The following is a 13,798-nucleotide window of genomic DNA, read 5'->3' as shown; positions in this document are numbered from 1 at the left end:
ATGCACCGATTATACTTAAGAAAACATATAAGTGTTGCGCGCCAATGGTTTTCTTACTTGACATCCTAATTATGTAAAATGTTTTTTTTCAAGAAGAAAAACGCAAACAGAGCTCATCTCTTTGGAGTTACTCGATTTTTGGATAATATATTGTCTCCGTGAAATATTTTGCATTGTAATTAAAAAAAAAAACTTTTCTACATGTATTTCTTTATTAGGGCTAGATTAATACATTATCATAAAAATAACACACAAAGCTTGAGCTAATCGCAGAAATCTTCGATATTTTCTATGTTGATTGTTGACTTACATACGAGTTCTTCAAATGGCTTCTAAGATATATCTAATTTTCTTAGAGACAATACGTATTACAACGTAAACGCGAACATTTGCGGAAAGTCACTCGATATTTCGCACTCCCGCCATAAATTATAGCGGACACGGACAACCGCATAAATCACGTGTGAGTATGCGGAATAGATGGAAAGGTATAGTGAGAGGTGAGATACGCATTACAGGTACACACCGTATAACGCGGATACACTATCTCACAATAGCGACTGTGAGTATATCCGCGAGCGTGTGTTAGCACGCGCGCGCGATTTGCTTACTTACATAATTCGCGTATGTTGTGCAGCAGGTAGTAGCGCGAATAACCGACATGCAATCCGCTCGTTCTTTCGTCGTGAAAATTGATTGCATCTGATACAGACCGGTAGCCCGTAAAAACACGTCAGTACAAATAGCTACGGGAAAATAGACCGCTCCTTCACTTCGCATCGCGCGTGTGTGAAAAAAACCATATTTGAAACTCTCGTACAGAATATGTATATTTTTTTTTGAGTATCTCTACTTATATATCTTTACTTATTGCCTATCTCATAGGTAGGATTAAAGGAAATGGGATTATTCATATTTTATTGCTTGTTTCTGTGAACACTATACTATATATTTATAATTTTTATGTATTATTTTTTCATACATGTAACATCATTAATATATTATAATATTCTATTGTGTTTCTAAAGAACAAATAAGATACAATGTTCTACTACGTTATTTCTATCTTTCAAATTTATTTTTCTCATTCAAATAGGACTATCTTCAATAATCTGGCATGAGTTTATCTCTAGCTTTTTCAACTTCATCATTTATCTATTTTAATTATTATATCATTACTTTTTTACAATCAAGATTTTCAAAACTACTCAAAATTCGTACGTCACACTTTTGTGCAGAATAATTTGTGATAAGTACACGGATCGTGATGAGGATGCGATTAGTTCAGATTTAATTTTTTTTCAACAAAGCTAGTATCGCAGGGAAGTTCTCAGATTTTTCATCGAGTTTCTTATCTTTCTTTGACTTGCACTTAGCCTTATCAGGTCTTGTGCATTTTTGACTCGATTTTCTAAAGTGATAGCCAGCTTTGCATTCTTCCTCAACCCATTCACCGTCGTCATTACATTCATAGTATTTACCGCAATTACAGTCGTGAGGCACTCGCTCTCCTTCTTGGCATTCAGAAGAATCATTACTGTCGTCAGAATCATCACTGTCGTCGGAATCATCACTGTCGTCAGAATCATCACTGTCGTCAGAATCATCACTGTCGTCGGAATCATCACTGTCGTCGGAATCATCACTGTCGTCGGAATCATCACTGTCGTCGGAATCATCACTGTCGTCGGAATCATTGTCAGATTCATCAGAACATTCATCAGATTCAGAAGCCTCACACGTTTTTTTTCTACAATCTGAAAGNGAATCATTACTGTCGTCGGAATCATCACTGTCGTCGGAATCATCACTGTCGTCGGAATCATCACTGTCGTCGGAATCATCACTGTCGTCGGAATCATCACTGTCATCGGAATCATCACTGTCATCGGAATCATCACTGTCGTCGGAATCATTGTCAGATTCATCAGAACATTCATCAGATTCAGAAGCCTCACACGTTTTTTTTCTACAATCTGAAAGATCACTACCCTTTTTAAGGCACTTCTGGCATGTGCGACTGAAACATGTACCTTTAGGACATGATATTGGTTTTTTGGATCTCTTTCCTGCCTTGCACTCGTAGTATCTTTTATTACAACTTTTGCCGGGTACTTCAGGTATCTTCGATTTACCTAATTTCTTGCCAATTTCTTTGTCATCAGGACAAGATGAGCAACCGGCTCGCCATGGCCAATCGCAGACTTGTTCAAATATATTAAAGTGCAGTCTCTGAGTCTTAGCCTTGTCTAGATAAGGACAGTCTTTAGGGATTCTACTGCCTTTAAGGCATGTGTAGAATTCGGTACAATTCGATTCATGAGCTACATTTGTTGTTTTATTGTATTCTCTAATTGGGCATACTTTTTTTGGAGGAACAAAAATGTCTGCAGCGCTTATGTCCAAAAACGCCAAAAAGGCGATGGCGATTACGTATATTTCTGAAATAAATAAAAGTTATCGTAAAATATCACGATTGCGTTTCAATAATTTCAGTTGATTTTTTTACTATTGAAGAAATGCCAATTGTTTATGTAAATTTGGATAAAATGGTTTTTTGGTGATATACAAATCTAATTATTTTACTTTAATAGTTTAATTTTATTTTAATAATTATATAGTTTTATTATAAAAGGTTGCGTTATGTCGACATACTTACCCTTCATCGCCAACCGCCCGTTCGATTCGAATTTGCAGAGAAAGGAAACTTATCGTTTGTTCTGTATCGTTTGTCCTCAGCACTCTGATTAATTCAAATACACGACTGATGGAATTTTCGCCTTTTATATTTTATAATATCACGTTATCAAGAATAGATTATCATTTATCTCTATCTCAGATATACTTTTCTTGTTTATACGGAAGGAAAAGATTAATTTTTCGTGTATGTTGATTCGCACGCAGTTTTTTCCTCCACATTGCATCAGATTTGACTGATAAATAGTTGCACAATCGATAGATCAGACGATGACAGTGAATCAGTTCATGTTAACTATGATATAAATGGTTTGAATTATAATTGCACATTTTATATTATACACACGTCATATTGTCTTATCGTTGAATTTGATTTTAATCAAGTATGAATATTATTGATAAAAGATAATAAATTAATAAAGCACAAAGGTGTGTAAGTCTTTAGTATGATTCTCGACTAGATAGAAATCAAAACTCGAAAATCGTTTTATCATTATTAAATTCCTGATGTATTACACGTCGCTGAGAGTTTAATTTGCGCGCACACGTAAATCCTTGAATTTGGTTTAATCTCGTGTTATCAAAAGCCTTGAAATTTCGTGCAATCTTAATCGAGAATTGACCGTTGATCTTGATCATTATCGTTGCGTATACTCAGCATTGTTTGAAATATATCGATGAAAAAAAATTCATTTCGAATAAAATGTTTCTAAAAGTAGATCGGAGTAACGCGTGAGCAAGTGTAATCGACGGATTCTGCGGTCGCAGTGGGACGTCTCTGTGTTGACAGAATGACATTAAAATACGAGATATGGTCAACCGTATCACCCGTCGTCGACGTCGAGAAATTCTGGCTCCGACGATGTCATGCAGGTAACATTGTAACCCCAGTCCGATATTCCAGTAGCATAACAAGTAGCTGGCGGTCGCTCTGCTAGCGGTATTCGATGTGTACGTGTAACACCGTAGAACACCGTCTTACATTTGCGTGTCGTTCGTATGTACACGAGAGTGTTCTCCACCTATTTAGACGTCTTATAACTTCGAAATTCTATTGTGGACTCCCATTGAATCTCTGCGTAATGTTATAGAGAGTTACATCGTGCAAATGTCACTAATTATCATAAATTTAATATGATCATTTTGATAATATGCATTTTTAAATATTATATGTATCTAAATGATGTATAAATATATAAATTTTAATAAAACTGAAGATTAAATACATAATGTGTGTAAATTTTGCTTACATATGTGTTGTATATTTGTTTTAAAAAACACTATATTAATACATTTGTGTGTCATTCGTCATATATTTTGTCATCGTCTGATGATATACAATCGAAACTGTAAACGCGGAGTACATTGAAGTGAAAGTTGCTTCGGTTAGTTGCTTCATGATTCATTTCCGGATCTATTATTTCTGATTTATTGATGTGTTATGACGTAGTCGATATGAAGTTTGTTAGCAGTGTATCAGCGACGTAAAACCGATTCTAAATTCTATCGTTCTACTGATAACATTTTGCATGATAGTCTACAATTAAACATGTTACAACATGTTTATTAAATAATATAAAAACTTTTATTTGTGAATATTTTTGTATTAAAACAATTATATTAAAATAAGATTTTATTATTTTAATTACAACCATCTATTACATAATAACGAAAAATCGATACTTTCCGTGCGTTCTGTACATACATTAAATATTTAAACCAAATAAAAAGAAGAATTACATATTCTTTTACATCTTATTATCATTCTATTATCGACATTGTTTTTTTAATGAAATATTCTTCTCTTATTCACATTATTTACAATTTGACAAAGTTTTCTTAATAAAATTTAAATTTGTATTCCAAATTTCAAGAGTAAAATCGAATCGTTTTTAACATGACTCGGTCTATAGACGTTGTTCGTTCACATAAATTCCCCACGAGACTCTCAGTTATCGCATCGAAGTAGGCTGCCGCACAGCGGCAATTTGTTATCGGCGGATTTATTGCATTTCAACGGCTGTCGTGAAACGTCGCGGCAAACGAAAGTATCTATTCAGGATCGCGATTTCTCGACAGTATGTCAGTGAAGAAATTCCAAGCGCACAACGCGCTTGTAATCGTGCTTGCGCATACCGGTAGCATAGCAACTACGAGTTGGATGTACCGATCCTATTGTACTTATGCACTATATATGTATATATCTCAATATATACGTATAGATTTAGCGTGTTGCGCACTCACGCACTCATGTATACGCGTACGTCCGTATAGACGCCTTACGGGCTGGATTATGTGCACGCGCGTCATACGTATATAAATACGTTCCACGTCGCAATCATATGCGCGTGAGAAGCGCGTGTGCGTGTACAAGCCTGCCCTAGAGGAGACAGATGCGTAACACGCACGCATTTGCGTCCCGGCACGCGAGCATCCTCGCGCGAATACTCTTTTTCACGACAGACTCGCCGAGCAATTTTGTGATCGTTCGATGAGCGCGCGTTTTAACAAAAAGACTATAAATTTTCAGAATTTAAATTGAGAGAGACGATAAGATAAAAAAGAGATTACAAATCGATGAAAATATATTCAAATATAACGCATGTACTAGAATAAAATTAATCTTTTAGAAGTGCGATAAGAGGATAAGTCATTGTGTGTATGAAGGACAAATAACAAACGATAAGATAAACAAGATTGTCGATGACACATAAAATACTTTTTTCGTGGAACAACTATCTTGATTTTTATTTTATATCATTTGACATATAATATTTGTGTAACATATTATTTTAATTAACAAATTTATTTTAATTAACAATATAACATTTTCTGGTATATTCTTTCTCGTTTATATATGTGCACAGACATTATATCTATTATTACATATTTACATTTGTTAGTTCTTCTCTAAATTTTATTTCTTTTCTATTGCGTATGTTATCGCAAGATATCAACCCGTTATCAATTTTTCTTGTTATTTCGATACTCTTATGAGAAAGCATCGTAGATTACGTGATAACAAAAAGTCAAAAACGCTGCGCAGTATTCCCGATCACAGTCTCGTCAAGGAAGAGCTCGATCTATGCACGTAAATTTGAAGACAGAATTCATACAAGACACGTGCCGTAGGAATCGCAACTTCGGCGGAGCAGCTGGCAAGATTGTCCAAAAGAAACATCGAGAAGTAACCCTAGTCTAGCCCTAGATCCGTCTCTGGACGATCAGATGGACAGACAAACTACCGGGCGAGACGAAGAAAGACAGATCAACCAGACAAGCGAGCCAAGAATCCACGACGGTAGTAGCACGTGCCCCATTCACGACGTCTTGTCGCGCCGCTATAGAGATCCTTTTCCTCCACCCTCGTAACTTCACCTAACCCTAACCTAATCCAACCTCCTTCTAGCCGGAGCTATTCAAGACGAGCTCTTTGTGACTTGAGCTCGATCAAAGTAACGTTGGTTTCAGTCGACGTGTCTCTTCCTTTCACGCTTTTCTTTTTTTTTTTTTTTTTTTTTTATCGCACCGCACATCAGGAAGTTATAACGTTCGCGCACTGCCTTTCGACGAACCTTGCTGAGGTCCTCAAACTAAAAACGGCTAATCAGCACAAAGAACATAGGACAGAAGGTAATAGAAGCGGGAGTATTGCGTAACGTTACTTTTTTGGCACAAATCGTCGCGCAACTCTCGAAGCAAAGATCTGTTGCCGCTTCTTTGTTCAAATTTTCAACGTCAGATTCTCATATAATTACGAGATTTTATCTTTTGTACATAGAATTGCTAATGAGATGAACATACCTCAATATACTAAACTAGATTAAATTGCAAATTGTAATCTGAGATTAAAAAATGATAAGATAACAAATAAGTCATTCAGAAAGAAAACATGGCTGATGTGACGTGAACAATATGTAGAATATGTATGCCGATCTTTCTGCATATAAATCGCAAGTTGACACACATTCTACTTTATTCCGAAACTTTCAGCTGTTTCCTTTGTGGAAAAAAGAGAGACAGCGTATCCTTTTTCAAAGAAACTCCAATTTGCCAAAAGCTTCCAAGTAAAGAGACATCTCCGCCCACTCACATAAATCAGGAAAAGGAAATTAGCTTTCAGGTTAACCATTTACACGCCCTCTAAACTCCTGCGGGTTGCTTTCGTCGTCCTGGTAAACTTATTGACCCTAAATGGTTCGTAAGTTCCTCGGCTCTTTGTGTGTCACGATGAACAGGACCACCCGTTGATTCTGTTTGCACAGTTCAAGGAAAAATGATGAAAGCTATACGCGTTTTAAAATTGCAATAGCCGCTACATTGTCACATTTGAGGGCAAGATATTTGTCTATAATACAATAGGAACAAAAAGGACAAAGAATGAAGGTTAACTATAAACTCGTAAGTCTATTACGCATGTAATAGAATTACTTTTATTCATATTTTTCATGAAAACTATAATATAGATAACCGTATAATACGGTTGTTAAGTCTAACAAATGCGGTTTTATGCAAATTCATGTTATAAACAAAGAACTAATACAAAAAACAAAATTAGATTTTAAAAACTATAAAAACCATTTTTCTTTTATAACTATCAGAAACATATTTGTTAAAAGGATCAATAATTAATTATAAATGCATATATATTAATGTTAAAAACTGCATATTAACTTTTTTCTTTTTCAGTACTAAGCATCATTACGCGCATTCTTTCTAGCAAAATGTCCTCATCCTCTGAAAGAAACTTTTAAACAAGTGTTTGTTATATTTTTTATTTTTTCATATAGTGCTATATATAGAGAATAATGGCAATGGCTTCTCATCACACAGAAACATTAAATCCGTCACATTTACGTACCGGTCAAGATAAATTAAAATAAAAATTGCTACGCAAAGTGATGATATACGTATAGAATTTTCTTTGGAATTTTATATTAACTGAACAAATAAATAATCGAATATAACTCGAGTAGTATCTTATGAGAGAAATAATACGATCACTAACAATAAAAGCCATGCGCGAGATGTGGACGTGCATAATATTTAAAAGAGAAAACAAATCAAATTTCAATTAAATTTGATGTCGGTGATATTCGTCACGGAATCTTTTTTGCACACAAATCGTTGAAAAATATGCAAAACGCGACAGAATTCTTTGCCGAGACTGTAGAAAGACACAACAAGAAGTATATTGACTGCTATGATTCTTTTTTTAATTCTCACACAAAACACTGACCGCGATTTCGCGCTAAACGTTCGTTCGACGTCGTATCATCGACGAGCCTCGCATGACGCGGTCGCTACTGGATTGCTACCGCGGTTAGTAGTGTAGCGGCGGCGGACCGATTCAGGTTTCTTTCGTGTCCGACTCCTCTTTTCACGTCGTTTCGAAAGGAGAGCTTGAGATATTCTTTCAGAAGGGCGATAAAGGTTCCCCGCGCACGCTGAAAGGAGGACTCTCGCACAGCGTGTGAAACCGTCGTCGGCGCGATCTGCCGCGGGCGATCGTTAATAATAAGGCTTCATTATGGACCGCGGAGCGACGGCATATAGTGTGCAATTACGCGTTCAATTCTGTCAACGTACATCGTCACGCCGCAGGATGCCTAACGCTGTGTCCCTTCAACGAACTGTGGTACACGCACGCACCGCCGCGGTGTGAAAGCATCTTAGAGCACTTTCTTTTTCTAACTTGAACGAAACTCTTTTTGATTGCGTCGAGTTTGACATCGCTGTTTTTTTTTTTTTTTTTTTTTCAGAGAAAACTCGAGCAACGTTGATATTAATGACTCTGTCTCTTCTCGATACATACTTTACTTCAGTTTTAGAATTTCTATAAAAGTTTTAGAAAAATTTTGCTTCTAAAATTTTGAAATTTTTACATATAATAATTATACAAATTTTTCAATAGATCTGTACAGGAACAAACAATTGATGAAAAAAAACTTCGAGAATTCTTCAAATTACATATCTATAATATGAAAAAAAAAGTTCTCCCCACGTCATCGCTCTGATCGTTCTTCAGAGAGCAATGATATCGCAACAAGATCCAAGACACAATTATCCTCGCGGATCGTTCAATGCAGAAGCCAGACGTAACGCGACATGACGGGCGACTCGGCGTTGCGCACCTCTCGCGAAAGATACAGATTGAGATAGCCGCGTCGCACAGAGGGCTACATCGCACCCCTGTGGCTCCGTTGTTTCCTGCGCCATTGTCTCGTGAATGCGCGCTCTCGGCGAGGGGGTGGAGGGGAGTACCTAAACGGCACGTACACGCGTGGTTTACACGCGGAGTATACAAGGCAAGCTGCAACAGCGAGCGCCTCGTCATAACGGTCGCCGACGAGGTCACGGGGAATACGGGCGACAGGACAGCCAGCCAGACCGAGGGGCCATTATATTGTGCACGGACGACGATCTTTATACGAGATCTTACACGGGGGTCTCACGGGGGCCCTGTAGCGCGCACGCCCATAGCGGTTCAGAGGGTGGCTGCGGTTACGCTATTTTTTTCTCTCTCTCTCTCCCTGCTCGATTCCTTTTCTGCGCGCACTCGCTCTCCGTAATCTTTCCCTTTTCTCCTCGTATGTACTCGAACGCTCTCTTTCGCTGCTTCATAAATCTCTTTAAGCGCCGAAACTTGAGAAGAATTTCAGTCGCCGCTCAGTAGTATGAGAAACGATTGATAAGTATCCGAAACGACGCATAGACAATAGTCACATTGCTATATTATCGTTGACAAGTTTCATCCTTCAGAAGAACAAATATGTGTATGTGTGTGTGTGTCGTTGTGTTTGTCACAGCTTTTATGCTATACAATCATTTCGGATACTTATCAATCGTGTACTTATGTGAAATCCATTCGGCTAATGCAAAACAGACATCTTTCGCCACATATTTGATCTTCCATAACAATATTCCATCCTGGTTTTACTTCATTTTTAAGTGTATAATAGCTTTTTGTCGTAAACCGATCTCTAAAGAAGCGAAAGAAGTCGCAAGACGATAATATATTTTTACCTCGCAGAATTTATCCAAACCAACTTTTTTTTATTAATGTGACTAGATATATTTTAGAACAGTTTTGTAAATATAATCTCTCGCAACGCAACTAAAGTCTTTGAAAACACGTCTATAAATATATATGATTTAATCTTATTCATATCGAGCCACTATTTATCTTATATAACTGATGTAACGATCTTGTAAATACGTACTTCACATTCTGTCGGGAACGTATCTCGTCAGAAATTGTTTTCTGTCTCTTTCTCTCTCTCTCTCTCTCTCTCTCTCTCATCAGCTTCAGTGTCGCAGTGTAGAAACGCTCACATGCGGCAGCAGCGGCTATATAGCCTGGTAGGGGCAAATCCTAATGAGGATCCCCCTTCTCTGCACCGGTTACAGCCGAGCGGCGCAAAGTAAATGAGTAGGTGCCTCTGGTATGCGCCCCGCCTACGCTTTCCATTCCGCTCTACACGCGCGCGTCTGTCTCGAGCCTCTTTTATTTTTTTTCTCTTCCTCCTCGCGCTCTCGTGTGATGAGAGATTGCGTCGTGGAAAAATAGTCGCCGACAAATTATTCGTTTTTCTTTGTCGCAGCCCTTGCCTTTCCCTCCTTTCCTGGTCCCTTCCCTCCCCCTTTCTACGAAACCAGCCACAACCGTATTAGGGCGCATTAGGAAAGCCAACGTCATAATTCACGCTCGAATTCTCGGTGTTCCGCTTCGCCACGTTTGGGAACCTGTTGCGTCGTATCGTAGGTGGATCGTGTAAATTACTTCTGTATTCCGTGTGCGTGCCACTTTCGTGACGCGGTGGTATTAAGTTTCTTCTGTACTCTTTACAGGCTATGGTGTCCGTGTACTAATCCCCATATTTATATGATGCGCATGCGACGCTCGATCTTCCCATTATGCTACTTTACAAGTTTATTCGACGGATATCTTCAAGATTGACTTATATTTGAATATGTGTACATCGTGTTTTCACTGAAAAACTTTTCAATTGTCTGAGAGATTAATCGAAGTGTCATGAAAATTTACACGCACAATAATTGAGTTTTGTGATTTGATTGACAAATCGTGATCAAAAATATATTAGAACAGTAAAAGCAGAATAGAGTAGATGTAGGATGTGATTAGGAAATACTATTTTAACGACATTTACTAAAATATAAAAACTATCTAGAGAAATTGGCCACACGAATCAATTTCTTAACACAGGAGTTTTCTATTCAGTTACTGTCAAGTAAAATTAGAATAGGAAAATTGACCAGTGACTAAGATTCTTTTACAAGTGAAATAGTCTAATCTTTATTTTAGCGTTTAAATTACTTCTCAAAATGTTCTTCAACAATCGCATGTTAAAATTCTGTCGAATGAACTAAATTTTCATTTACACTATTATTTTTCAACGAAAGTGACCTAGAGTTAAAGAATCGACATTGTAATCCTCCTATCTGTGCTCAATCACGGATGAAGAATCGACGCGACGGTCGTTAGACTTTCAACCTTGAAGAGAGACCTTCCGAAGGTAAGCAGAGGCGGTGACACGGCTGGCTAAATCGGGAGGAGAGTTCTCGGAGCAAGACTCCTCTCTTCTAGTCGTACGTGCCCACGAAGAGATCTTCGAGACAGAGCAAACGCTCGCGCTTTTTTAATACGCATAGTCGTACTCAGTTGCGTGCCCGTACATGAACGCGAGCTCGCGCGCGCGTACCTGCACATGTTTGCTTAAAATCTTGACGCATAACCGACCGTCCGATTTGTTTTTCCTTCCCTCAGGGCCGGCCTGGCTGCTTCTGCAAAATTCATAGTAACCACAATGTTTAAAACTAGCACACAAAGAAGATCGATATATATTTCTTACGTATCTGGTGAACACTTCAAGATAAAAGTATTTTGTATTATTACGTAAAATTCTCTCCTGCGACAAGATAACATTATTTACTTACTAAAATCATTTAGAAAATTCTATTTCCGATAAAAAAAGAAGTCTATTTGGAAAAGTAAAGTATAAGGCAGACATTATCTCACATAATGATATCATCGCTACACTAATTTGGGCTGGACGCTTGCTTTGGACGCTTTGAGCGTCAGTCTATCTTTGTTTTGTATTTGAAGAAGAATAAAGATAGACGCTTAGCAAGCTCTTAAGGTGAACGCACTCTTGATGAAGTTTTCCTTCCGCGCAATTAAAAACGTATTAGCTTCTCGTTAAGTAAACTCAAGTTTTCCGATCGTCGAGACTAATTGATTCGAGTTTGTTTTGTAATATTCGATGGTTATCGACAGCGTTAAGAAACGGCCGTACAGAACTTTTATTCGCTGTCTCGAACCACGCAAATCGCATCCGATCCTGTCTGATTTCTGGAAGCGAAGTCACCGTCCGTCCTTCGTCGATCGTACACCACTGGTGACCTTAACGACGTATACATCTCACTCCGTTCGGTTTCTTCCGAAGTTGTCGTACCTTCTCTCACCTCTCGGGAAAGGACGAACACCTCCCTGCGGATCTTTCCTGCGCCGCGGTATGTAAATACGAGTGGAACGAAGAAGACTCCTCATCTCTCGGTCTCGGACGAGACCGACCGCGGTGCATCGTATCGTATTCCGCTGCCATTTGTCTTCGCGATCCGGGATTACGTTACCACGATGATACACGATGACATTTATTTCGGGATTTGCTCGGCCCTGGTCCCTCGTCCTTTCTCTCCTGTCCGGGAATTCTCCTCGTGGACGCTTCTTTCGTCGCGCGAGCCACGCGCATTTCGCGCGCAGCCGGAATCGCAGTGCAAAATAAATGTTCGAAGAAGGCACTTCCTCTTCGGGAATAACAGACTCAGCTCAACTGATTAGAAAGATCATTATCCATCTATAAAATATATCTATAAAACCATCTCGAGACAAAAAAACAAGGAATTATAAAATCATTGCAATTACTCAACAAATTAACAGCTCTGTTAATTTCCACACAAAGAATTTATTATGTAAATATATAAATATAATATTGTTACATAAATATTTACATACATAGTATTGGTAATTTTTTATGTATCTAACATAAATTTTTCGACATAATTTATCTTGCATTTTACTTTCTTCGTTACGAAATTGTGTTTGAAATTCAGTTTTGAAGATTTTTGAAAAACACATCTTGAAACGCGCTCATTTTTCCGAGCCCTACGATATAACGGGATGTACTCGGATTCGTTACCGTTACTACGCTCTCGCACGTCATGTGCGGGGGATTAGCAAAATCTGATATAACGACATTACGAGCGAAGATTGTGTAAACGCAGATGCCGTTACTGCGCGCGCGCGCGAGCTCCTTAAAAAGGGAGCGCGTGGCGGAGATCAAACAGCTGGATCATCTCGTGCGTGCCTTTAGGTAAGGATCTCTTTCTTGCGGGAAAGGTGGGTATATACCCAGGTGCAAACCTCGGAAGGCGTGCGTGACAATGCGCGTACATACGTACGCGTGTGCGATGTGACGTGAAAGTCACTCGTGTAAAGAGAAAGAAGCGCAAGTCTTGCGTCAACGCGAGTCAACTGATCGCTTTTCGGAAAATTTATTAGGAGGAACATGCATTAAGAGAGAGAGAAAGACTTATATTACTTTATTATTTTTCCAGTCTTCTAGTACCTGCTATCGGCATTACTAACGCAAACGTTTGAAATCACATTAACTAATTGGGAAATAATGGCTAATAATAATAATATCTTTATTAAAGACCCAAAGCAATTAAATACAAAAATTTTTAAACGCAAAACAATGATTGCATTTTAATATAAAAAAAAGCAGCAGCTGTTCTTAAGCCTAATCTATAACAAAACGAAAGATGATATTGTAATAAATTAATAAGGTATATTAAAAACAATATATATATGTCAAAGACAACAGTAACTATTTCAAGTGCACAATAATAAATATATAGACTTAAATTGAAATATACACAGGTGCGTTGAATTTTCTTTTAATTGTTTCGAATAAAATAGTTGTGCTACAATCATCTTATCATAACAGTTAGAAAAAGAGAAAAAGAAAAACAGTTCATACATTATATTTCGCATTGAAACGTTAACATCTTGATTTTT

At 37.8% G+C, this 13,798-nt stretch overlaps 1 protein-coding gene across 1 annotated transcript; it reads right to left on the bottom strand.

The window, feature by feature from the left end:
• Positions 1 to 840: 840 nt before the first annotated feature.
• On the bottom strand, positions 841 to 2,773 carry LOC109860313 (late secretory pathway protein AVL9-like). Its single transcript, XM_020439350.1, has 3 exons — positions 2,660 to 2,773; positions 1,977 to 2,441; positions 841 to 1,757 (listed from the first exon to the last, which is right to left on the bottom strand). The coding sequence occupies exons 1-3, from the start codon at positions 2,664 to 2,666 to the stop codon at positions 1,291 to 1,293; spliced, it is 939 nt and encodes a 312-aa protein (XP_020294939.1). The 5' UTR covers positions 2,667 to 2,773; the 3' UTR covers positions 841 to 1,290.
• Between the last annotated feature and the right edge of the window lie 11,025 nt (positions 2,774 to 13,798).

This window comes from Pseudomyrmex gracilis, unplaced genomic scaffold (assembly GCF_002006095.1).
Source record: "Pseudomyrmex gracilis isolate BER0280 unplaced genomic scaffold, ASM200609v1 scaffold_0, whole genome shotgun sequence".
Lineage (NCBI taxonomy): Eukaryota > Metazoa > Arthropoda > Insecta > Hymenoptera > Formicidae > Pseudomyrmex > Pseudomyrmex gracilis.
This window is presented reverse-complemented; position numbering and strand designations above follow the sequence as displayed.